The sequence below is a fragment of the Monodon monoceros genome, unplaced genomic scaffold (genome assembly GCF_005190385.1).
Source record: "Monodon monoceros isolate NGI ecotype Baffin Bay Population unplaced genomic scaffold, NGI_Narwhal_1 Super_Scaffold_21, whole genome shotgun sequence".
Classification (NCBI taxonomy): Eukaryota; Metazoa; Chordata; class Mammalia; order Artiodactyla; family Monodontidae; genus Monodon; species Monodon monoceros.
Window position 1 is genome coordinate 32,918,692 of NW_021703778.1, and position 23,521 is coordinate 32,942,212.

Sequence of the window (23,521 nt, forward strand, 5' to 3'; positions counted from 1 at the left end):
GGGCTGCTTGCGAAGGGTCAAAACTGTAGTGGGAGAGCCCGGAAGGATTGTGCGGGGGTGGAGCTTGCGAAGCTGGAGTGACAGGGAGAGGAGGGATTGTGCAGGGGTGGAGTTTGCGGAGGAACAGGCCTAGTGGAGGGGCGGTCTCTTGGTGGGCGGGGCTCGAGGGCGGTCTCTTGGTGGGCGGGGGCTCCAGGAGGGGCGGAGCCCTCGGAGGGGGCGGGCCGGGTCCTACCGTGTCACAGCGTCAGCTCTGGAGGGACGGGCCTGAAGGGGCGGAGCCCGCAGGGGGCGCGACCCTGCCTGACCACCTCTGCGAATCCAGTCCTGCTGGCCGCGCGCAGCTCGCAGCCCGCCACCCTGCTCCGTGCCCACCAGCATGTCTTTCGTCCCAGTGGCCGAGGATTCCGACTTCCCCATCCACAACCTGCCCTACGGCGTCTTCTCCACCAAAGGCAACGTGAGCTGCAGTGCTCGGCTTCCGGGCGCGGGGAGGGAGGGCTTCCCCTCCGCCCGGGACCCCCACGCCACCTTCCTGCTCCGCCCCTGGCCTCAGCCCAGCCCTGCCACCTCCGCCAGCGCCCAACGGAGCAGGACATCGGGCCCGTTGTTTCCCTGCTAGACGCCTGTCGCGAAGACCGCCGGTGTCATTTGGGGCCTAACGAGCGGTGCCTTGCATTCTCCTCCCTGGGGAGTGCGATGGGAGGTGGCGTGGAGGCAAGGGCCTTTTTTCTTTGGAGGGGCCGATCATGGATTGTACTTGTGGGTTCAGATCCCTCCTGGTAACTTTCTAGATGTGCAAGTTATTGAAATTCTCAGCCTCAGTTTCTGCAGGTTTGTGTGAGAATTAAACGCAGAATGAAACGATACATATGAGTCTCCCTTTCAGGTAGGCAGAGCAAGTTCTCTTATTATTACAGAGGAGTTGAAGGACAATCATACTGCCTACTCCGAAGTCATTTGGCTTTGTTGTCTTCCCCCAAGGCACCACGTTGTAACCGGTTGTTTTCTCCCAGGTTAGCCTCTAACCCTAGAACTCGGGAAATATTAACTGACCCGGTATTTTCAGTAGCTCGGAGGGATGAGCGCCTTTGCTGGCGGTAGAGGCCTGGGATCTAAGAGGTTACGTTTCTTTACTTCCAGCCAGACTTCTTTCAGCTCCCTGGGCTCCCTGGCATTCCCTTGATGATCAGAAGAAGCCCTTTTGGGCAGAGAAATGAAATTTCACTTAGTAAGTGTAGTCTGATTGGCAGAAAGAAATCTTTGAAAACTGGGGGTTTATCAACAAATATATAAGAAGGTCCCTGGGTGGGGAAAGCAGATTCCCCTGGATTTATTCATGGTATTTTGGGCTTAGCTTTCTGCTCCCAACTTTAAAGGTAAACTCCTGATTCATAGAAGCCCAGAATCTGCTTGCGCCCAAGTGTTCGGGAACCGTTTGCTAAATGGAGTTCCTGTCAGTTAGCCCCTTCCTGGAAACTGGGTTCCCTGCCCCCATGGCAAAAATGCCTAGGTCTAGAAGATTCAACATGTGGTTTCACAACTGCCTGGCCTGGCCAGTTAGTTGTTGCAAGGATGCAAAAAGGTAACACTCAGTTCCCTGGAGGGCCGCAAATACAAATAAGAGGCATGTTAAACCTTAACCTGTGTTAGCCAAGTGCACTCTGCTGGCGAGCCCTTCCCTGCACTCCGCTGACACTTTGTCCTCAGCTGTGTGTCCTCAACCTTTACTCCACAAATCCATTAGGTAGAAACCTTTGGGGGGCGGTGCTCTGACTTGCTCTCCCATAAGATTCTGGAATGAATGCCCCTTAGGGTATGGCTAGTGGCTTTCAGACTCCATGCCCCAGCTGTTCCACATTAGAATGTGCAAGGACAGCCACTAGGGAGGTTTACTGCCCTCTGAAAAGAGTGCTGGGGGTTGGGAGTGGGCCCCCTGGGCATTGCAGAAGGCTGAGGGCCTTCAAGTGGAACAGACTGTGTCTGAAGCTATGGCTGCAGGCACTGGACATTCCAAAGGTGGTGGCTGCCTCTCCAGGCTGACGTAGTCGCGGAGACACGGCCTCCCACTCCTCCATGCCAGTGGCCAGCCGTGCATAATTTGGGTGGAACAATAGTGAATTAATCCGGCTTTCATTTTAGTCATTCTTTTATTCAGTGAATGCTTATGAACCCCAATTCTGGGCCAGATTCTGGGCTGGGAGTTGGGGATCAAAGGCACACGGGACACCCTCCCTCCATCTTGGGTTGCTCATGAACTAGTAGAGCAGACCCTGGCTCTCTCTGTGAAGACAGGGACCGTGGCTTCTGAGAAACAGATGCTGCAGTAATCTGGAGCTGACGGCCAAGGTGTTCAAGTCCCTATGGTTCCGGCCCTGCCTCTGCCTCCAGACCCTCTGCTCTCTCTAGCCGCACTGGCTGCCTTTCAGTTTCTGAAACATTCTTTTTTTTTTTTTTAATATTTATTTATTTACTTTGGCTGCGCTGGGTCTTAGTTGCAGCGCTGGGGATCTTTTAGTTGCAGCAAACTCTTAGTTGCAGCATGTGGAATCTAGTTCCTCAACCAGGGACTGAACCCAGGCCCCCTGCATTGGAGGCGCAGAGTCTTAACTGCTGTACCACCACGGAAGTCCCAGTTTCTGGAACTTTCTAAGAGCAGTTTCCTGCCTCAGGACCTTCGCACGTACTGTTCTTTCTATCTGGAATACTCTTTTTTTCCTACTCTATGTATGCCTGATTTCTTCTCACTCTTCTGGGCCCAGCTTAAATGTCACCTCCTCAGAGAGAGCTGTCCCCTAAGCACCCTCACTGAACTCCAGCCACAGTTATCGTCTGTCACCTCACCGTGTGCTTCCTTTTGCTTCTGGAGGGTGGGAACCATGTCTCTCCTCTATCGTCAGTGCTTCTGCAGCCTTAGTGTACTGCTGGGATGAAGTAGATGCTCCATAAATTTTTTTGTCTGAGTGAATGTCTGTCCTGTGTCTGGTCTGGTGATAAGAGATTTACAGATGTTAATTAATTGAATTCTCACTACAAACTTGCTGTTGTGCTACTGTCCCCATTTTACAGATGAGGAAACTGAGGCTCAGAGAGGCTAAGAGTCCTGCTCCAGGTCTCACAGCCAGTAAGAGGCAGATTTGGGGTTGCACCCCACAGCTGTGAGCTCCCAAACCCCATGCTTTTCCCTCTGTCAAGCTGGGAGGTGGGTAAAGATTTCCTTTGGACAACATTCTATCGGATATGACCAAATGTTATAAAGCGGAGGCAATGCACACGCATTCTCTTAAAGTTAGACATAGGATATCTCTTACTAATTTGTCTCCCTCAGGTTATACATGGGAATCTGAGGCCCTCAGAGGACCAAGGACTTGTCCAAAATGATAAGATGGTGAATGACAGAGTAGGCAGGACCCCAGGGATCGGGAGTCTAACACTGAAGAAAATAACTCCCAACAGTTAAAGTAGAGGGACTCACTGTCTCAGGTCCTCACGTCTAGGTCTAGAAGATTCAACATGTGGTTTCACAATTGCCAGGCTTTGGAACACAAGGGCAGCTTCTCGCCATTGCTTGCAGCCGAGGAGCCAGGCAGCCACACTTGTGATTAGGTCTCTGATGTTGCTCAGTGGCCTCGGCTCCTTCCTGCAGCCTGGTGTGGGGGCCAGGGTCAGGGAAGTGGCCCAGGGGTCTGCCTGCATATCCCTTAAGTGGGCAACCGCTGGGGTCCAGGTGGCCCAGCTCATAGCCCAGGGAGATGAGGCCCAGGGAGCTGGGAATGAGGACCACCCTCTCCAGGCAGCTTCCTCATGAGCAGGGTCTGCCCGGGGCCTCAGGGCCAGGTGAGGGTGTGGCTCTGGTCTACCCCTGTGCACAGAGGGATAGCCATCTTCTCTCAGCCCCCTGAAATGAGCAGCCACTGGAGATAAGGCCAGCCAGTAGCCCCACCTCTAAACTCCCTGGAACTGAAATGGCAAAGCTGGTGGTTCAGGAGAGCTGGAAGCTCAGCTCGGGACAGAGCTTTAGGAGGTCGAGTCTGCAGACATGCTCTCAAGTTCCTTGTTGATGAGCAAATTTCAGGGCCATGTGGACAAAGGTCAGGCTTTGCCAAATATTTGCGATATTGTCACACTCAGGCCTGAAGCTGGGATTTGATGGTGCAGAAAGGAACTTTTCCTGCATGCTCTGAGCAGTCTGGCTTCATGCTCCCTGGTGACCCGAGCTCTGCTCTGTTTGAGCCATAACAGAGCTCATTAGTCCAAGCCCCTGGCCCTCAGCACTGTGCCTGGGACATGCTCTGCTGTGCAGAGGAATTGCCCCCAAGGGAAGGCCTAGGTTAAACCTGAGAAATAATGCAGTTGCCCGGTGAGGTGGTGAGCTCTTCATCAGTAGAGGCATTTAAGCAACACCTGAGGAGCTTTGCTGGGGACTTTGCCTGGATAAGGGGCTTGGACTAGGCCTCTTTCAACTTACCCACTCCAAGGGGTGTTTGATTTATTTTCCATTCAGGAAACACAGATTCTTTTCCCTTCTTGTCCTAGAGGCAGACATGGCACCAGGTTCTTCCCGGACAGAGATCACAGGGTCAATTTCAGCCCTTTGAGAGGCAAAGGGAGCTGGGGTACGGTGCTACGGTTCCAGTTCCTCAGTCCCTCTCCACAGAGGGCCATGTAAAGACAAGAGCCATGGGCTTGTAAATAGACAGACTTGCTGGGTAAGTGAGCCAAGCCCGGCTGAGGCTTTGCCCAGTGCTGACCATGCCACCTTCCTCCCAGCCAAGACCAAGGATCGGCGTGGCGATTGGTGACCAGATCCTAGACCTCAGTGTCATTAAGCACCTCTTCACTGGACCTGTCCTCTCCCAACACCAGGATGTCTTTGATCAGGTAGGACATTGTGACATGGCTTGTCCTGGATCTCAGTGGCCTTTGTTGCAAATGCCACTAAGAAAATGCCCTTTGCCTTACGTTTCTGATAGAGGTAGTGCCTTGAGGGCTCAGAGATTTTACTCGGGTAAGGTTGGGGGGTGGCTGTGAGACAGACAGGCTGGCAGGAGGTAGCCTTGGGACAGCGCAGGGTGGGTTCCTGGGTGAGAAGAGTGTCAGTCCCGGGCTTCCCTAGTGGCACAGTGGTTGAGAGTCTGCCTGCCGATGCAGGGGACAGGGGTTCGTGCCCCGGTCCGGGAAGATCCGACATGCCGCGGAGCGGCTGGGCCCGTGAGCCATGGCCACTGAGCCTGCACGTCCGGAAAAAAGAGTGTCAGTCCCTCCACAGTCCTAGGCCCTCCCCAGTTGTCTCTGAGATGATGCTCTCCAATAACTGGTTCATTTCCTCATTTTAAGCTGGTTGAGTCTCTGCTTGTTCCAGGCCGGTGCTGGGCCCTCCGAGGGAGGGAGCCATGAGCCCTGCCCTCCAGGTTTGATTCCAGCCTGGGAAGAATGGACAGCTTGCCCCAAGTGCCCTCTGTGTTGCCACCACTTTAGGAGTCAGCCTGAAGGATACGTACATGAGTGATGGACGTGAATTTACTTCCCTGTAAATGGTCCAGTGCTTTGGTGTGCATCCTCCCTCCCGTTCCATGGAAGGAAGATGATATATATTGAGTACCTCCTATGTGTCAGGAGTTTTACACACATCTCTTGTTCAATTCTCATGACGACCCTCTCGCATAGGAATGGAATCCTTATTAGATGGATGAGGGTCTAATCTGAAACGGGACACAATTCTCCCAGGTCACATGGCTATAAGGACTGGAGCTGGGGTTGGAACTCTGGCCTTGAGAATCCACAAGTGCTTTTTCTGCTACACTTCACTGGCTCAGAAACCTCTTCTTAACTTATGTGAAGGGGATTGGTGTAGACTGCAGTACCCCTGCAGACCGGAGGCCCCTCCTGGAGGAACGCAGCCATCTTCACTGCAGGCGGGGCCAAGCTTAACCAGGCAGCTGTCCCAGATAGGAGCTCCCAGGCTTTGCCAGTTGCAAGTCCATGAGGGAATGAAGCCCCATCAGGAAAGATGACACATCTCCCCAGCTCGATGAACAGATGACAGAACTAAGAACCAAAGTCCTGAGAGTTGGAATGAACTGGAATAAGTGACAGGGCACCCAGAAAGCTGGCCAGGCTCTCTCCTGTCACTAGGAGGGGTAGCACAAGGGGCTTTCCCATGTGTGATCTTCTTACTTCCTCCGCATCTTGGTCCTAGCCAGCTCTCAACAGCTTCATGGGCCTGGGTCAGGCTGCCTGGAAGGAGGCAAGGGGATTGTTGCAGAACCTGCTGTCCGCCAGCCAAGCCAGGCTCAGAGATGACACGGAGCTTCGGAAGCGGTGAGGAGCCCGTGGACCGTGGTGGGTGGGGAGGAGGGGACCTGGCTTGTCAGAAGAGGACGGTGTGGTCATCAGGGACATTCTGAGTCACGGGTTGGCTGCCTTGGCCTCATCCAGCCCCGACCTGGGCTGCATTTTGGTGAGAGGGCTCTGGGCCGACTGGGATTACCTCTCTGCCTGGACTGGGGTGTCCAAGCCATGCGTGGCCCACCGGCCCACTCCCTTGTTCACTCAGCCATTCCTCTTCAGCATCATTTGTGTCCTTGTCTGGTTTCCAAACAAGGGGTAATATAGCCCATTGCCTAGAGTGGAACATAGAAGCGGGGGAGAGGCAACTTGTCTTTAGTGGGTGGATGCCCATCCTGGGGTGGCCCCAGGCCAGTCTGGAAGTGCTCGCTTAAGATTGTGAGCAGGACTTGGGCCATGATCTAGGCTGAGCCTGTGAATGACCAAAGCTCGACCTTGAAGCCCCTTGTTCTGTGTTTCAGTGCATTCGCCTCCCAGGCTTCCGCCACAATGCATCTTCCGGCCACCATAGGTGAGTCCAGTCTCTTTACCAGGATGCACACGGAGCAGCTGGCTGCTCAGGGGCAGGCACAGCTTGAGCAAAGGCCTGAGGAGCCGAGCCCGCGGGTGGGAGGGGTGTCCGCCACTCTTTTGCAAATTCCATTGTCTGTTTCAGGAAGTCTTGGCTCCTTGTTTCTTTTTCGTTTCTCAACTGGGAGTTCTCAAAACGAATTTTTAGTGAGGCGAATTTGTGTCGTATGTCAGGCATGCTCTCTCGGCCCCTTCCGCCCACCCCTCCTTGTTCTCCCTCTCCGACCCTGCCTCGGAACTGGCCCTTCTCCGACCTGCGGAATCCAGGTCACTGACGGCATCTCCCGACCTTTCTCCCGCAGGCGACTACACGGACTTCTATTCCTCTCGGCACCATGCCACCAATGTCGGAGTCATGTTCAGGGGCACAGAGAACCCGTTGATGCCCAATTGGTATGTTCTGGACCAGTGTGTGGCTAAGTTCCAAGTCCGTCTTTACGTGCCCGGTAGCGTGTTGTCCCAGGAGCTGCCAAGTCCTCTCAGGTTAAGGAAACCCGGGAGGAAAGCTAACAATGACCGTGATGTCACCACTTCTGGAAACAGTGGCCTCAGACTCTGGTCCTCCTCTCCCTTCGGCCCTGGACCTGCTGTGGGATCATGGGGACTTCCCTTAAGCTCTTTGATCTAGAGAACACGGGTTGGAATTAGATCCTGACTCACTAACATCCTTCCAGATCCTTTTGTTTGTAAGCTGTGAATTACGGTTTTATTGGCAAGTCTTCCATGCCAGCATTCTCCATACTTAGACTCTTCTGATGGATGAGAATCCTCAAGTGTGCCCAGTGCTGTGTTTTCTCAAAGAGTGGTCAGCTCGAAACGGGGGCTGCATTTATTTATTTGATTCTCATAGGGGTTCTTTGGGGTCGCCAAGGCTATGACTGACACCCCCATTTCACAGGAAGGGAAACAGAGAAGGAGCAACTTGCCTGAGGACAAACAGGGCCAAAAGCTGTCTCCTAACACCCAGGTCAAGGCCATTGCCGGAGCCTAGAACGCAGAGCCAAGATCCTTGCCCTTTGCTGTGTGTTGTCCTCTAGATGTGACGGTTATTCAGAGCACAGTGGCAGGCGCACGCCCCAGGCCGAGTGCCCTGGGCCACACACAGTCACTGGGGTGGACAGAGACCTCCCCCTCTTCTAGTGGGTGTTTCAGATAAGCTGTGCCAGAAGGGGCTGCGTCTGTCAGAACCAAGAGGAAGAAGGGGGAAGAGAGTGGGTTACGACCCAGAGAAGTTAAGCAACCAGGCCAAGGTTGCAGAACAAGGCCAGGGTGCATCTAGGACTGCAGGAGGCCAATGAGTCAAGACTCTGGCCCTGTGCATGGTCCAGGCCAAGTGGGGGAGTCCCAGCCCATTTCCTTCTGCAGGGTAAGAGCAAACAGGCTTTCTCTCTCAATGTTTGATGCAAAGTAGTCGGCGGCTGTGCCTTTTTTACTTTATGCATATATCCTTTATTATAAAGGTAATATATGCTTGTTGTAATTAACCGAAACAGAAAATACATAAAGTAAAAATTTTAAATGTGCATACCATTGGACACACAGTCTTACTTTCATGCATCTATCCTACAGAAATAATGTTTGTATTCAAGGGCAAAGATGTTTACCAGCAATCTTTCTAAGGACCCAAAGCTGGAAGCAATCTGAATGGTTATTGGTGAAGGACTAGTTGAAAAATCATGGTCTTTTCACAATATGAAATGTTTTGTAGCTGTCGAAAGAAAGATTTAGGATCAAAAGTCATGTGCATGATATACATATATATTTTTTTAAATAGATTTTATTTATTTATTTATTTATTTTTGGCTGCGTTGGGTCTTTGTTGCTGCGCGCGGGCTTTCTCTAGTTGCGGAGAGCGGGGGCTACTCTTTGTTGCGGTGCACAGGCTTCTCACTGCAGTGGCTTCTCTTGTTGCAGAGCACGGGCTCTAGGCACGCAGGCTTCAGTAGTTGTGGCATGCGGGCTCTAGAGCACAGGCTCAGTAGTTGTAGCTCACGGGCTTAGTTGCTCTGCTGCTTGTGGGATCTTCCCGGACCAGGGCTGAAACCCATGTCCCCTGCATTGGCAGGTGGATTCTTAACCACTGCGCCACCAGGGAAGCCCCACTTTCATGATATATGAAGTGAAGGTATTGTGTAAAGTGAGTTCTCATTTTTATAAAAAGACAAAGAAAAATATACGTACATTCATACTGTATTAGTTTCTTGTGGTGGCTATAACCAATTACCACAAACTCGGTAGCTTAAAGCAACACAGATATATTCTCTCACAGTTCGGGAAGTCAGAAGTTTGAAATCAGCTTCACTAGGCCAAAGTTAAGGTGTCGGCAAGGCTGGTTCCTCTGGGAGGCTCTAGGGGAAGAATCCATTTCCTTGTCTTTTTCAGCTTCCAGAGGCTGCCCACGTTCCTTGGCTTGGAACCCCTGCCTCAGATAACTCCACCCTCTTGGTTCTGTTACCCACCAGGGTTCTTGGCCTTCCCCAAGCAATAGACATTGACTAGAGGCCAGACAAGAAATTCAGGCAAGGCTTTATTGGGGCCCCTGCTGCAGCTGTGGGGGAGTGAGAACAAACAACAGGTTCCCTTGATTGCTCGCTCCCCGAGGGGGGGCAAGCTTGTTCCTTATATGGGGTGAGGGTAGGGGTGTGTCCAGGGGTCGGGCCAGGGGGGTGGCTTAGGTGTTTTGCCCACCCCTTAGGTGGTGGTGGGTGCAGGGGGCACGTGCAGTGCCCTGCTTTTGCTCCCGACACCCTGTTTTTGCTCCAGGCTCTTCAAAAGTGGCAGTTGGGATTTTTTTGGTCTCTTTGTACCTTTTGGGTCCAGAATTTGCCCCAACTATGCATGCACATGAACGCATTTATCTTTAGTCCCATACAGTTTCTTAGGATTTTGTTGCTCATGGAGAGGTGTGTCCATGTGCAAGGATTGCGGCACTGCAGCAAAGGGTCCCAGGTCCCATCCTGTCTCAGTTCCATCTGCAATTGTCCTAATTCCTTCTTTGACCTTCTTGCCTCCCCTTTATAAGGACCCTTATGATTACATTTAAGGACCACCTGGATGATTCAGAATAATCTCTACCATCTCAAGATTATTGACTTAATCACATCTGCAAGTCTCCTTTGCTATAGAAAGTAACATCTGTAGGTTCCAGGGAATAGGACCTGAATATCTTTTTTGTTTTATGGGCCGTGCCTCATGACTTACGGGAGCTTAGTTCCCCGACCAGGTATCAAACCCACTCCCCCTGCATTGGAAGCATGGAGTCTTAACCACTAGACCATGAGGGAAGTCCCAGGACCTTGGTATCTTTTGAGAGGCTATTATTGAGCCTCACACACACACATGCACACTCATACATGTACACACACATATACCTAAACACATATCTACACATATACACACACTTGTACATACACATACACACACACACGTGCACACATTTGCATAGACGGCTATGAGCGTAGAGAAAGGTCCAGAATAATAGATTCCAGACCAACTCTACTTCCTTCAGAGGAGTGGCTGGATGGGGAGAGCTGACTAACTTCTGTGCTGTTTGAATCATTACATGTAATGTAATTGCACACAGTTGTATTTTATAACTTAAGCCAATAAGGGGAGCAAAGGGGGAGAAGAGGGAAACCCCCAGCCCACTCCCCAGAGGCCATTACTCTGAATGGTGGCTGGCCCATCGCCTTCACCTCTCCAGGTTACGGGTGTGCACACACACACACACGGACACGCACGGCCACATACACGTTTCATTTCTTTAGTTAACAGAACGAGACCATGCTGACTGACATTTGTGTTTTTCACTTTAATATGTCATTGACATTGCTCCGTGTAAATAAACTTAAATCTAACTCAGTCTTTACGAAAATAGATTATTTTTGATTAAGTAATATAAGGCAAATGCATGGTAAATTGCCGTTTATCTAACAAGATGCGAAAAATACTAGACAGTGGTAAAAGTGTATAGAAATATCAAGGGACAGTAAATTCCAGGTGGTGGCCCCTCTGGGGTGGGGTCAGGAGGGGTGGGAAGCAGAGGGAAGGGACTGGGAGGGCTACAAAGGGGGTGTTATTATTATTTTTTGATGTTTTTGGCCATGCGGCACATGGGATCTTAGTTCCCAGACCAGGGGTCTAACCCATGCCCCCTGCACTGGAAGCGCAGAGTCTTAACCACTGAACCGCCAGGGAGGTCCTTATGAAGGGGGCGTTTTTAATTGGCTTAGAAAGCCTGTTGGTGCTCTGTGGTTATTTGTCTTATTATATCTTTTTGTATATCATAAATATTGCAAAATACATTTTCAAACATTTAAAAAGCTAAAAGCTACAAAAAATCATCAATGCATGTACATAGTCCGGACTTCCAAAGGAATTTATGGGTAAACAGTGGGAACAAAGCAAGACTCTCCCACCCTGTCCTTCACCCTCCTTCCTTTCTCTGAAGGCAGAACCGTTACCAGCTGCTTAGAGAGTCTTTCACAGATGCTCTTCCACCCAGTCAGTGCTCGCTTATTAACTTGAAGGACTGTTTTGTGCTGAATAGAAATTAACCCTTGGTTGTAATGCGGTGCAACTCTTGTCTCCCAATGTGGCATCTTTTTACTTTATTTTCTGTCTTTTTTGATGCAGAAATTTTACCTTTCTATAAAGTCAAACATGTCAATCATTTCCTTCATGGCATTTACTTTCTTTTCTTTTTTTTTTGCGGTACGTGGGCCTCTCACTGTTGTGGCCTCTCCCGTTGCGGAGCACAGGCTCCGGACGCACAGGCTCAGCGGCCATGGCTCACGGGCCCAGCCGCTCCGCGGCATGTGGGATCTTCCCGGACCGGGGCACGAACCCGTGTCCCCTGCATCGGCAGGCGGACTCTCAACCACTGCACCACCAGGGAAGCCCGGCATTTACTTTTATGTCGTGCTCAGACTTTCTCCACCTCAGGAATTTGAAGATTTGGGGAGTATTTTTTCCTAGTACTTCTTAGAGCCTTACTCTGCATAAATTCTGATCTATAATCCACTGGGGATTTCCTTTTGTGTGTGATGTGAGGTGTGGGTCTGTATTCGTTTCCTGGACTGCTGTAACAAACTTCCATACGCTGGGTGGCTTAAAACCACAGAAATTTATTATCTCGCAGTTCTGAAGGCCGCAGGTCTGGAATCTAGGTTTTGGCAGGGCCTCACTCCCTCTGGAGGCTCCAGGGGACAGGCCGTCTCCCCGCTTGTCCAGCTCTGGTGGCTGCAGGCCATCCTTCCTGGGCAGCATCACTGCAGATTCTGCCTCTGTCTACACAGGGCCTTCGTCTCTTCTCTTTGTTTCCTCTTGTGTGCCTCTTATAAGGACACTTGTCACTGGATCTAGGGCCCACCTGCTAATCCAGGATGACGTCATCTCAAGATCCTTAACTTAAACCCTTTTTCCAAATAAGGTCGAGTTCGCATTTTCTAGGGGTCAGGACGTAGACATGCTTCCAGGGAACCATATTCTACCCATTACAGGATCTAACTTACCTTGCTATGCAAAAACGTTTTTCACTTCTTATGTATTATGTTCTTTGTCTTAACCAGCTTGTTCAGTCGGTCTGTCCCTAGCAGTACCATGCCGTAAATCACCTTATGATGGTGTTTGGATGCTCGGGAGCTCTTTCCCCTTTCATTTCCTCTCCCATATTTCTGTCTTATAAACAGAGCTCTTGACAGTGTTCCTGTGCTCTGGATGGCTCTCCCGCTCTGAGCTTTATGATCTAGTCCCTGGGTCCCACTGTAGTAGGGAGGGAGGGGGCTACAGGGGAAGCAGCAGAACTTTGTGGTCGGAGAGACCCAGGTTTGAATTCCAACGGCAGCACTTCACACGGGGTCACCTCGGCCAAGCCATGGACGCTCCTGAGCCTGAGTTTGCTCAGCGCTGTCCCATTACGCCTACCGTGCAGGGCTGTTGTGAGGAGGGCATGAAAAGGGGAACAACAGGAAAGCCCCCCGTGTGATGCTGCGTATTCTAAGCGCAGAGTACGTACACAGTAACCATTTCAGTTATTCTGCGTGTATTTGCATCACCACCATATTCATGCTGGAGACAAGGATGGGAGGAAATCATACTTTTCCCCACTGTTTAAGTACCTTTTGCTTTTTTGAAAAATGTAAATTGCACATAACATAAAATTTACATCTTAAGCATTTTTAAGTGCACAGTTCAGTGGCATTAGTACATTCATATTGCTGTGCACCCATCACCACCATCCGTCCCCACAAGTTTTTCATCTTTTCAGACTGAATCTCTGGACCCATTAAAGAATAACTCCCTGTTTCCACCTGCCGCCCCGCCAGCCCCTGGCCACCACCATTCTACTTTCTGTCTCTATGAATTTGACTCCTCTAAGTACCTCATGTAAGTGGAATCAGGCAGTATTTGTTCTTTGGTGTCTGGCTCATTTCACTAGCACAATGTCTTCAAGCTTCGCCCGTGGTGTAGCCTGTGTCATTATTTCCATCCCTTTTAATGCTGAGCAATATTCCATTGTATGTATAGACCTCATTCTTGCTTATCTGTTTATCTATTGCTGGACACTTGGGAGTACCTTTCGATATTTGAACCATGTATATATGTTGACTCCCTTTCTTTTTTTTTTAAAAAACTTTTTATTTTATATTGGAGTATAGCCAATTAACAATGTTGTGATAGGGACTTCCCTGGTGGCGCAGTGGTTAAGAATCCGCCTGACAATGCAGGGGACACGGGTTCAATCCCTGTTCCGGGAAGATCCCACATGCTGGGGAACAACTAAGCCCGTGTGCCACCACTACTGAGCCCGTGTGCCACAACTACTGAAGCCCACGCGCCTAGAGCCTGTGCTCCACACCAAGAGAAGCCACTGCAGTGAGAAGCTTGCGCACCGCAACGAAGAATAGCCCCCGCTCGCCGCAACTAGAGAAAGCCCGCACGCAGCAACAAAGACCGAATGCAGCCAATAAATAAATGAATTTTAAAAAACCCCAATATTGTGATAGTTTCAGGTGTGCAGCAAAGCGACTCAGCCATACATATACATGTATCCATTCTCCCCCAGACTCCCCTCCCATCCAGGCTGCCACTTAACATTGAGCAGAGTTCCTAGTGCTATACAGTAGGTCCTTGTTGGTTATCCATTTTAAAGCTCTCTTTTTCTCATCCACTTTTTTTTTAATATTTATGTATTTATTTGGTTGTGCTGGGTCTTAGTTGCTGCAGGGGGGCTCCTTAGTTGCGGCACATGGGCTCCTTGGTTACAGCACATGGACTCCTTAGTTGTGGCATGGAACTCTTAGTTGCAGCATGCATGTGGGATCTAGGTCCCTGACCAGGGATCAAACCTGGGCCCCCTGCATTGGGAGTGCAGAGTCTTAACCACTGCATCACTAGGGGAGCCCCTGGTTATCCATTTTAAATATGGCAGTGTATACATGTTGATCCCAAACTCCCTGACTATTCCTTCTCCCTTTCGTTTTTAATTTGAAAACATTTTGAAATTTACTTTGCACGTGTAACAGTGTTGATGCTTTCTCTCTCCTTCCTTCCTCAGGCTGCACTTACCAGTGGGCTACCACGGCCGTGCATCCTCCATCGTGGTGTCTGGCACCCCAATCCGCAGGCCCAAGGGACAGATGAGACCCGATGACTGTAAGTACCCTGCCGTGCTCTGCTCTGTGTCCCCACACCCTGAGTTCCATGCCTGGCACTCACTAGCCTCTTTCTGGTATGATTGCAGCTAAGCCTCCTGTGTATGGTGCCTGCAAACTCTTGGACTTCGAGTTGGAAACAGTAAGCCATGTCTTGATGTTTTATTGGCGTAGGGTCTGTATATACACTAGGGCAGGAGAGCTCCCTGGGATGGCCGCCCTGGACGACGGGCCATTCCCTCATCTCAGCCACGTTAATGGCAGTCCTGGGTCCCCACTTGGCCACCGGAAGTACTGTCCATCCTCATTATTCACTGATTCCATATTTGAAAATTCACCTACTCACTAACAGTTCGTTCGTAACCTCCAAGTCAATACTAGCGGGAGCTTTTGGGGGTCACCTGAGGGCATGCACAGGGTGGCAAAAAATTTGAGTCTCCCGATGTGCGTGTCCCCATCTGAGATTGAACAAGGCCCGGCTCTGCCTTCTTGTCTCAGCTCTCGTACTGCAAACAAGTGTCCTTTTTACTGTCTATTCAGTGCCACGTTATTTTCCATTTTTGTGCTTTTCGTTGAGGTGCTAGCTCCCAAGCACAAGAAAGTTGTGATGTGCACCCTGTAGAAAACGTGTGTGCTAGACAAGCTGCCCTGGGGCCTGATAGTGCCTGTGGCTTGAGTTCATGTTCATGGATCAACCACATACAGGCAGACCTTGTCTTACTGCACTTCGCTACATTGCACTTCACAGATACTGCGTTTTTACAAATTGAATGTTCGTGGCAACCCTGCATCGAGCAAAGTCTGCTGGTGCCATTTTTCCAACAGCGTTTGCTCACTTTGTGTCTCTGTGTCACATTTTGGTAATTCTCATAATATTTCTTTTCTTTTCTTTTTTTAAATAAATGTATTTTATTTATTTATTTTTGGCTGCGTTGGGCCTTCATTGTTATGCACGGGCTTTCTCTAGTTGTGGCGAGCGGGGGCTACTCTTCGTTGTGGTGCGCGGGCTTCGCATTGCGGTGGCTTCTCTCGTTGCAGAGCACGGGCTCTAGGCGCGTGGCTTCAGTTGTTGTGGCACATGGGCTCAGTAGTTGTGGCTCTCTGGATCTAGAGCGCAGGCTCAGTAGTTGTGGCACACTGGCTTAGTTGCTCCACGGCATGTAGGATCGTCCCAGATCGAACCCATGTCCCTTGCACTGGCAGGCAGATTCTTAACCACTGTGCCACCAGGGAAGTCCCTCTTTTTTAAAAATAATTAATTAATTAATTAATTAAGTTTTGGCTGTGTTGGGTCTTCGTTGCCAGGCACCAGCTCTCTCTAGTTGCGGTGAAGGGGGGCTGCTCTTCGTTGTGGTGCGCGGGCTTCTCACTGCGGTGTCTTCTCTTGTTGTGGAGCACGGGCTCTAGGCACACGGGCTTCAACAGTTGTGGCACACAGGCTCAGTAGTTGTGGCACACGGGCTTAGTTGCTCCACGGCATGTGGGATCTTCCTGGACCAGGGCTCGAACCCATGTCCCCTGCGTTGGCAGGCACATTCTTAACCACTGCATCATCAGGGAAGTCCCCTTTCGTAATATTTCAAACTTTTTTGGGTTTTTTTGGCCATGCCAGGCAGCATGTGGGATCTCAGTTCCCCAACCAGGGATCAAACCCATGCCCCGCTGCAGTGGAAACACGGAGTCTTAACCACTGGACTTCCAGGGAAGTCCCAATATTTCAAACTTTTTCATCATTATTGTATTCGTTATGGTGATCTGTGATCGGTGATCATTGATGTCACTACTATGACTTACTGAAGGCTCAGATGATGGTTAGCATTTTTTAGCCATAAATTATTTTTTAATTAAGATATGTACATTGATGGTTTAGACCTAATGCTAGTGCACACTTAATAGACTATAGTATAGTGTAAACATAACTTTTTTTTTTTTGGAGTTTCAGTTGATTTTTGAATTTTTTTTCTAAAGTTCTTTTTTTTTAACTTTTTATTTTATATTGGAGTAGAGTTGATTAACAATGTTGTGTTAGTTTCAGGTGTACAGCAAAGTGATTCAGTCATACATATACATGTATCTATTCTTTTTCAAATTCTTTTCCCATTTAGGTTGTTACATAATATTGAGCAGAGTTCCCTGTGCTATACAGTAGGTCGTTGTTGGTTATCCATTTTACATATAGCAGTGTGTACATGTCGATCCCAAACTCCCTGACTATCCCTCCCCCCAGCCCCCAACCTTCCCTCCTGGTAACCATAAGTTCGTTCTCTAAGTCTGTGAGTCTGTTTCTGTTTTGTTAATAAGTTCATTTGTATCATTTCTTTTTAGATTGCGCATATAAGCGATTTCATACGATATTTCTCTCTCTCCCTGACTTCACTCAGTATGACAATCTCTAGGTCCATCCATGTTGCTGCCAATGGCATTATTTCATAAACATAACTAACTTTTATAAACACTGGGAAACCAAAAAAAATTCGTGTGACTCGCTTTATTGAGATCTTCGCTTAATTGTGGTCCGGCACCAACCTGAAATATGACCAAGGTAGTCCTGTATATGAAACCAGCTGTCCTTAAACAGAAGCACACACAAAGCAAGGTTATATGCTGATTTGTAGATGTGAATGTTGTGACCAGAGGCTGGCAGGAACTTAGCCCCGTATTTCCCCTAGAAGCGATATACCTGTATTTGCTAACTCGGTGTTTCTAATGACTTTATAGAATATAATTATTACCAATAACAAGAATCAACTACATCAGCCCCATTGCACTTGTGGCTGGACCTGCACAACCTCAGACCTGTGGTTATTTCAGGGCTGTGCATTTTTTAAAATTAAACTTATTTTGAGATCATTGTACACTCACGTGCAGGTGTAAGAAACAGTACCGAGAGCTCCAGAATCCTTCACACACTCTACCCCAGTGTAACATCCTGCACAGCAAGATTGCCATCTCACAGCCAGATGTCGACATCAATCCAGTTGGTTCCCTCACCCCCAAGGACACCTCATGCTGCAGGGCTGTGCATTCTGAGAGGGACACTGAATTCCAGGAAGCCCCCAAGGTCAAGGGACCGGGAAAGAGATGGGAAGGAAGAGCTGAACTGGAGGGGAGTGTCTCGGGACACCGGCAGTGTCTTCAGTCTTTGCCGGGTCATCGGATGCTGGGTAGCGGAGCCAGGCCGGGGCAGGGAGGTGCGGGCAGGCCGTGGAGGGGGCTTCTCAAAGTCAGCACTCAGGGCTTCAGGTGATGCTCAGAGTGTCTCCTCGTGCAGGTGGAGGGAAGTGGCTGCGGAGTGCGCTGGTAGGGCTGGGGGCGTGGGAATCTAGGTTGATTGGAGGCAGGCTGGACTTCCCTGTAGTTCCAGCCCTGCCTTGTGATTTCTTTAGATTCTGTCCAGAGGAGGGGAACAGGTGGGCACTAATCCCCTAGTCCCAGCAGGGCGTTACCGGCCAGCCCTCCGCCCCCTGATGCCTTTGTGAGGCTGCCCTGTGAACCCTAAGAGGAGGTCTCCCAACCCAGATCCCCCAGAGCAGGGCCCCCTGGTTGGGGGCCAGGGTCTTCTCTCTGGGGGAACGGAGGACTCTGCAGACAGATGCTTCACCTGTGTTGGTTCCTGTTTCCGGGGGAGGGGGGCGGGGGGTGGTGGAAGGGGTGGGCATGATATCGACCAGGGTTCTTGGCCTCCTTAATTAATAGAAATTGACTAGAGGCAGACAAATTCAGGCAAGGCTTTATTGGGGCCCCTGCTGCTGCGGCGGGGGGGGGGGGTGCAGTGAGAACAAACAACAGTTTCCCTTGCTTGCTCCCTGAGCTGGGGTGGGGGGGCGGCAGGGGGGCCGGGGCGGGGCGGGGCGAGCTTGTTCCTTATCTGGGGTGAGGGTAGGGGTGTGTCCAGGGGCCGGGCCGGAGGGTTGTCTTAGGTGGTCTGCCCACCCCTTAGGTGGTGTTGTGTGTAGGGGGCATGCGCAGTGCCCTGCTTTTGTTCCCAACGCCAGTTTTGCTCCCAGCTCTTCAGAAATGGCACTTGGGTTTTTTGGTCTTTTGTATCTTTTTGTCCATAATTTGCCCCACCTGTGCATGCACCCAGTTATTTTTAGTCCCGTATAGTTTCTTTGCATTTTGTTGCTCAAGGAGAGGTTTGTCCAGGTGCAAGCACTGCAGCAAAGGGTCCCAGGTCTCATATGGTCTCAGGCAGAGGAAAAATAGAAAGTCATTGTGTGGAGAAACAGTGACGGGTAGGGAGCACAGATAATCTTGACGATGGTGGTAAGATTCTCTATAAGATGGCATCTCTTTTTTTTTTTTTTTAGAATCTTGACAAAAATTTGCAACATTTAAACACTGTCACAGAATGAATATAACTGCAGCCTAGGTCCTGCAAATGTCATAGCTGATTTTGTGTGCTTTTGAGCTGTCTTCTCAATTTTTCCCCCCCAATGATGTCTACATATTCTCTTGTTTCCTGGACGCTGTGCTGGTGATAATTTCCTCTGAGACGGTGGGTGATGGGTTGGGGTGTGGGGTACGCCCCGGCAGGCTCTCTTTGCTGCATCACAGAGGCCTTCTGATTTTTTGTGACACAAATACAAACCCTGATATTTTCGTTTTTCACAAGCCTGGTGTAGCTGTCAAATCTTAAAATGCAGAGCACGGTATCGGGTGAAGGGGAAAGGGCAGAGGTGTGGGGTGGGCTGAAGGAGGGAAAGGGGGCTGCCTTGGTGATCAGGGGCCGTGAGTGGGGGCCCTGGGTGGGCACTGGCACGCAGCTGCTCACCATGTCCCCGGGGTAGCCGTCTATCTACACGGGTGCTGGTCATGGCGTAGAAACTGGATTCGTACACAACGGTCCAGGTCCCTAGCTGGGGTTTGGAAATGCCTGACCTTTACCCTCCAGGCAAGTGACCTGGGGCAGCAGGTCAGAGCCAGATTCTCATCAGCTTTTCCCCTTGTCAGGCTTTCTTTGTAGGCCCTGGGAACAAATTTGGAGAGCCGATCCCCATTTCTAAGGCCCATGAGCACATTTTTGGAATGGTCCTTATGAACGACTGGAGTGGTAATTACGGGATGTCGGGCATCCTGGTGTTGAGTTTCCTGCGCGCACTCTGCTCTGGGTGAAGGCTGGGTATTTGGGAAGCCGTGGATGGTCTCCTGGGTCTGATGCCGGTCAAAGTGGCTGAGAGCACAGGCTTGGGTATCAAACAGACTTCTCAGCTCTGAGCCCTTGGCCAGTTACTTCACCTCTCTGAGCTCCAGTTTTCTTGTAAGTTGAACAGGGACAAGGCTGATGTCACAGCTAGTACGTTTGAGCAATTTTGTGCCAGGCCCAGGGCTGAATATGTCACATGGACTCTCCTGTCAGGTCCCTACAAGACACTGATAATATTACTACTCCTGTTTTACACGGGTGAGGAATGAGGCACAAGGACAGCTTCAGCTAGTTGCTGAGCTAAGATTTCAAACACAGCAGCCCAGTTTCTGAGCCCATCTCAGCCCCTCTGCCATTTGTAGGAGGACCGTGGTGCTGTGGATCTCAGCAAGTGTTGCCTCCCAGTATGAGGATGAGCTTCCGGCCCCTTCATGGGGAGGTATCCCGCCTGCCCTCTGGTCATCCTTCTCTTTGCTGCAGCGTGGCACAGTGACCTCAGAGGACCTCTGTCCTTGGTCCTGGGGCAGCCAGCCTGGTTGGGGCCAGAGCACGGGGGTGGGGGAGGGCTGTGCTGAGTGTCTGTGCTCCTTGGTCAAGGGAAGGGGGGAGCCTTGCCGCGGGGCCCGGTCAGCCTTTGTAAGCCCTGCTCGGCCCTTCTTCTGTAGCTCGAGACATTCAGAAGTGGGAGTACGTCCCTCTTGGGCCGTTCCTCGGGAAGAGTTTTGGAACCACCATCTCTCCGTGGGTGGTGCCCATGGATGCCCTCATGCCCTTTGCTGTGCCCAACCAGGAGCAGGTAAGCACGCCCTCTGCAAGAAGTCCAGGCCCCTCTGCCTCCAAGGCTGTTTGCCCAGCAGGCATGGAGAGGGTCTGGAGGATGCCCATGTGCTGGGGGTCCTGGTTATGGGGACCTCCAGGCAGGCGTGGCAGGAATCATTCTGCCTTGTGCTTTCCCTGCCCCCTGCACAGTTCTTGAGGAGAACATGGAATTTTGTAACCTTTAGAATCCTCTGAGGCTGGGAACTGGCCAGTTGGCAGGAAAAGGGGTCCCTTCCAGTATCACCACATTGCACAACTTTCCAGGTCAACAAGTTGTGTTCTGTGTGATGGCGCCCCCTGGAGCCCAACTGATAGAATGCAGCATGGGGTCAGACAGCAAGGCGTCCGTCCTGGCGCTGAACCTCGGCCTTGTGTTCCCTGAGCCTCCTGTCCCTGCACCACTGTCCAGGCCCATCTCACAGTCCTAGCCCTCACTCTTCAGCCTGTCACAGTCTGGCCGCTGCTTCCACCCCATCAGCACCGGTGGTCTCACCAAAGTGCCCAGTGACCTTGGTCAGTGCGGGGACCTTGTGCCCTCTTCAGTGTGGACCCGTTGGTGGACCCCTACTCTTCCTAGGCGCTCTCTCCCCCTGGCTTCTGGCATGTGACCTGTCCTGGTTCTCCTGTATCTCCTAGAGTCCTGTGATGCTCCAGCCGACTCCGTCCTCCACATGGGGGCAGCCCTAGCTGAGCTCTGAGCCTTGCCCTTCCCCCGGTCCCATTCCCCCTCGCCTTGCTCACACGTGGCTCCTGGACACCTCTCAGCCTTCCTGTCATCCCATGGAGCTGTGCTCCAACACTTGGAGTCTTTCCCCACAGACCGGTGCCTCGTGAAGCTCCTGTGCGGCTCTCACCCTGTCCCCTTGCTCCCTCCTCTACCGCTCCCGCCACAGCATCTCCCTCCCCATCATTTTCAGTCTCCCAGACTTGTCTCTTCCATCTTTGGTGAGTCCCGCCCTCCCAGGACCGCCTGGCCTACCGCCACACCCCCTGCTCGTCCCCTCCAGGCTCCATCCCTGGTCCAGATCTCTGTTCACAGGCACTGCTGCACCCTCGCCAGAGACCTCTGGGCTCTGTCTCCCTTCATGCCAGCCCTTCCCAAATACCCTTTACGTGCAACCTTCACGACCCTTGCCACTTCTGAACAATTATTTATTAAATGCTTTTTCAGCTTCCATCTGAAAACTCTCATAATGTATTTAGAAAAGGAACTTTATGTCCCTATCTTCATTACTAGCCACCAAGCTAATCATAGAAAGAAACACATAACCATTAAAATAAAATCACCCCGCATTGTCTCATGGCCCACTAGTGATTCAGGTACATGTTGCTCTTTGGGAAAACACTGCTTTTGGCCAAAGTTCAGACCTTCTACCAAAGCTCTGGCTACCAAAGCTGCCTACGCACTGAATCCAGCACTAGAAGGGCTGAGCGCCTCTGCTGGCCGCCCCTGCCTTCCGCCTTCCCTTTCTTTGGCCTGGCCTCTCCCTGCAGGTCTGGCTTTGTTCCCGCATCTCTGGCCTTCCCACTGTCCGCTTCCCACTGTCCCCCTTCCCCAGCGCTCCCCTCCCTGGCTTTCTGGGTCCTCTGTCTACCTTTGACCTGCCGATGCCCCTCCCTCGGCTGCTTTTCCCAGAGTCCAGCACACATGACCACCCTCGCCCCCCAGTGTCCAGGGACACAGTGCTGGGCCCTGGAGAGGGGACACCCCTTCTCCCTCAGGTTCTCTCTGCCAGCTGCTCTGCTGGGCTGTGGGGCTCAGCCCCTCTGTGCTGCCCTCACAGGACCCCAAGCCCCTGCCGTATCTCCGCCACGACCAGCCCTACACGTTCGACATCAACCTCTCTGTCACCCTGAAAGGTACTGTCGTGGGGTCGAAGGGTGTGTCCAGCAGCTGGGTGGACCCCTGTGCCCAAGTGCCATTGCCCAGGTGGCTGCTGAGCTTCTGAAGGGGGGAGGTGATGGGGTGCCACCTGCTGCAGACTGGGAGACATGGGGGTTCTTGTAAAGGATGGGAAGGGACACCCTTGTGCTCATTGCGAGCCACACGGCGCCCATGTGGCCTTAGCCCCATAGCACCGGGCTCTCAGCTGTTAGGGCCAGAAACCATGGAGTCTGGGACCTCCACCCTCCACTTGAATCCCCTCTCCAGCCTCTCCAACCAAAGTCTGCCCAGCCTCTGCTCACACGCCACTGCCAACCCCTCACCCTTGAGTGGCATGTTTTGTCCAGTGCCCGTTTGAAAGCCTGTCCTCGTGGGCCTGGCTCTGTCCTCCGGGACCACACGGAGCCAGCACACCTAGCCCCCAGGTCCTGCTCTCGGTCAGCCCTGAGAGCCTCGCAGCAGGGCCTGCATCCCCCTGAGGCTGCCCAGCTGGGCTGAGGTAACAGACCAGTGGAGCAGTAGTAAGAGAGAGCCGGGCTCTGCAGGCCACGGCTGGGGTTCGAGTCTTGGTTCTGCCCCTGCCCAGCGGTGGGACTTTGGACAAGTTACTGAATCTGTCTGTGCCAGTTTGTCGTCTGAAAAGTGGGATAATAGTGGTATCGACTTCAAGGTGTAATTGTGAGCGGTAAGCAAGGTGATTCACATCAAGGTGTAGAACAGCACCTGCACCTGGGTAGAATCAGGTGTCATTTTCCGATCCTGATGGGGGCCCTTGGCGCTGGGAGAGGGCTAGTCTGGGGGCTGCACACAGACCTCCTGGGCCACACTCTGGCCAATCTCTTTTCTTCGTAGATCTCGCTCCTCTTTTTGTCCTGTTTACATACCCCAGGCTCTGCTGTGGCTCTGTCGCTGCAGCTTCCAGGGTCTCCATCCTTCACGGAGGTGATCCTGGCAGCAGGCTGTGTCCGCCAGGAAGAGGAAGGAGCTGTCTCTCTCGGGAGGAGGTTGCTCCACACAAGAAAGGGCTCCTAGGAAGAGCCTCGTAGGCGCCAGAGCGCCCCTGGAAAACTGTGCTGGTCCCACTCTTTCACGTTATCA

The 23,521-nt window shown here is 51.5% G+C and overlaps 1 protein-coding gene across 2 annotated transcripts in view; it reads left to right on the forward strand.

The window, feature by feature from the left end:
- The first annotated feature begins 256 nt into the window (after window positions 1-256).
- FAH (fumarylacetoacetate hydrolase) overlaps window positions 257-23,521 on the forward strand; it is a 35,757-nt gene continuing 12,492 nt past the window's right edge. The window contains exons 1-11 of one of the 2 annotated variants that reach the window (XM_029239475.1): window positions 321-460; window positions 623-717; window positions 4,771-4,881; window positions 6,200-6,321; window positions 6,810-6,859; window positions 7,221-7,311; window positions 14,477-14,574; window positions 14,663-14,715; window positions 19,527-19,626; window positions 20,385-20,515; window positions 22,323-22,398. In XM_029239475.1, coding sequence (XP_029095308.1) covers window positions 700-717; window positions 4,771-4,881; window positions 6,200-6,321; window positions 6,810-6,859; window positions 7,221-7,311; window positions 14,477-14,574; window positions 14,663-14,715; window positions 19,527-19,626; window positions 20,385-20,515; window positions 22,323-22,398 — 850 coding nt within the window. In that variant the 5' untranslated portion in view covers window positions 321-460; window positions 623-699. Of the gene's footprint in view, window positions 461-622; window positions 718-4,770; window positions 4,882-6,199; window positions 6,322-6,809; window positions 6,860-7,220; window positions 7,312-14,476; window positions 14,575-14,662; window positions 14,716-19,526; window positions 19,627-20,384; window positions 20,516-22,322; window positions 22,399-23,521 lie in introns of both variants that reach the window. The other variant, XM_029239474.1, reaches the window with a different exon arrangement.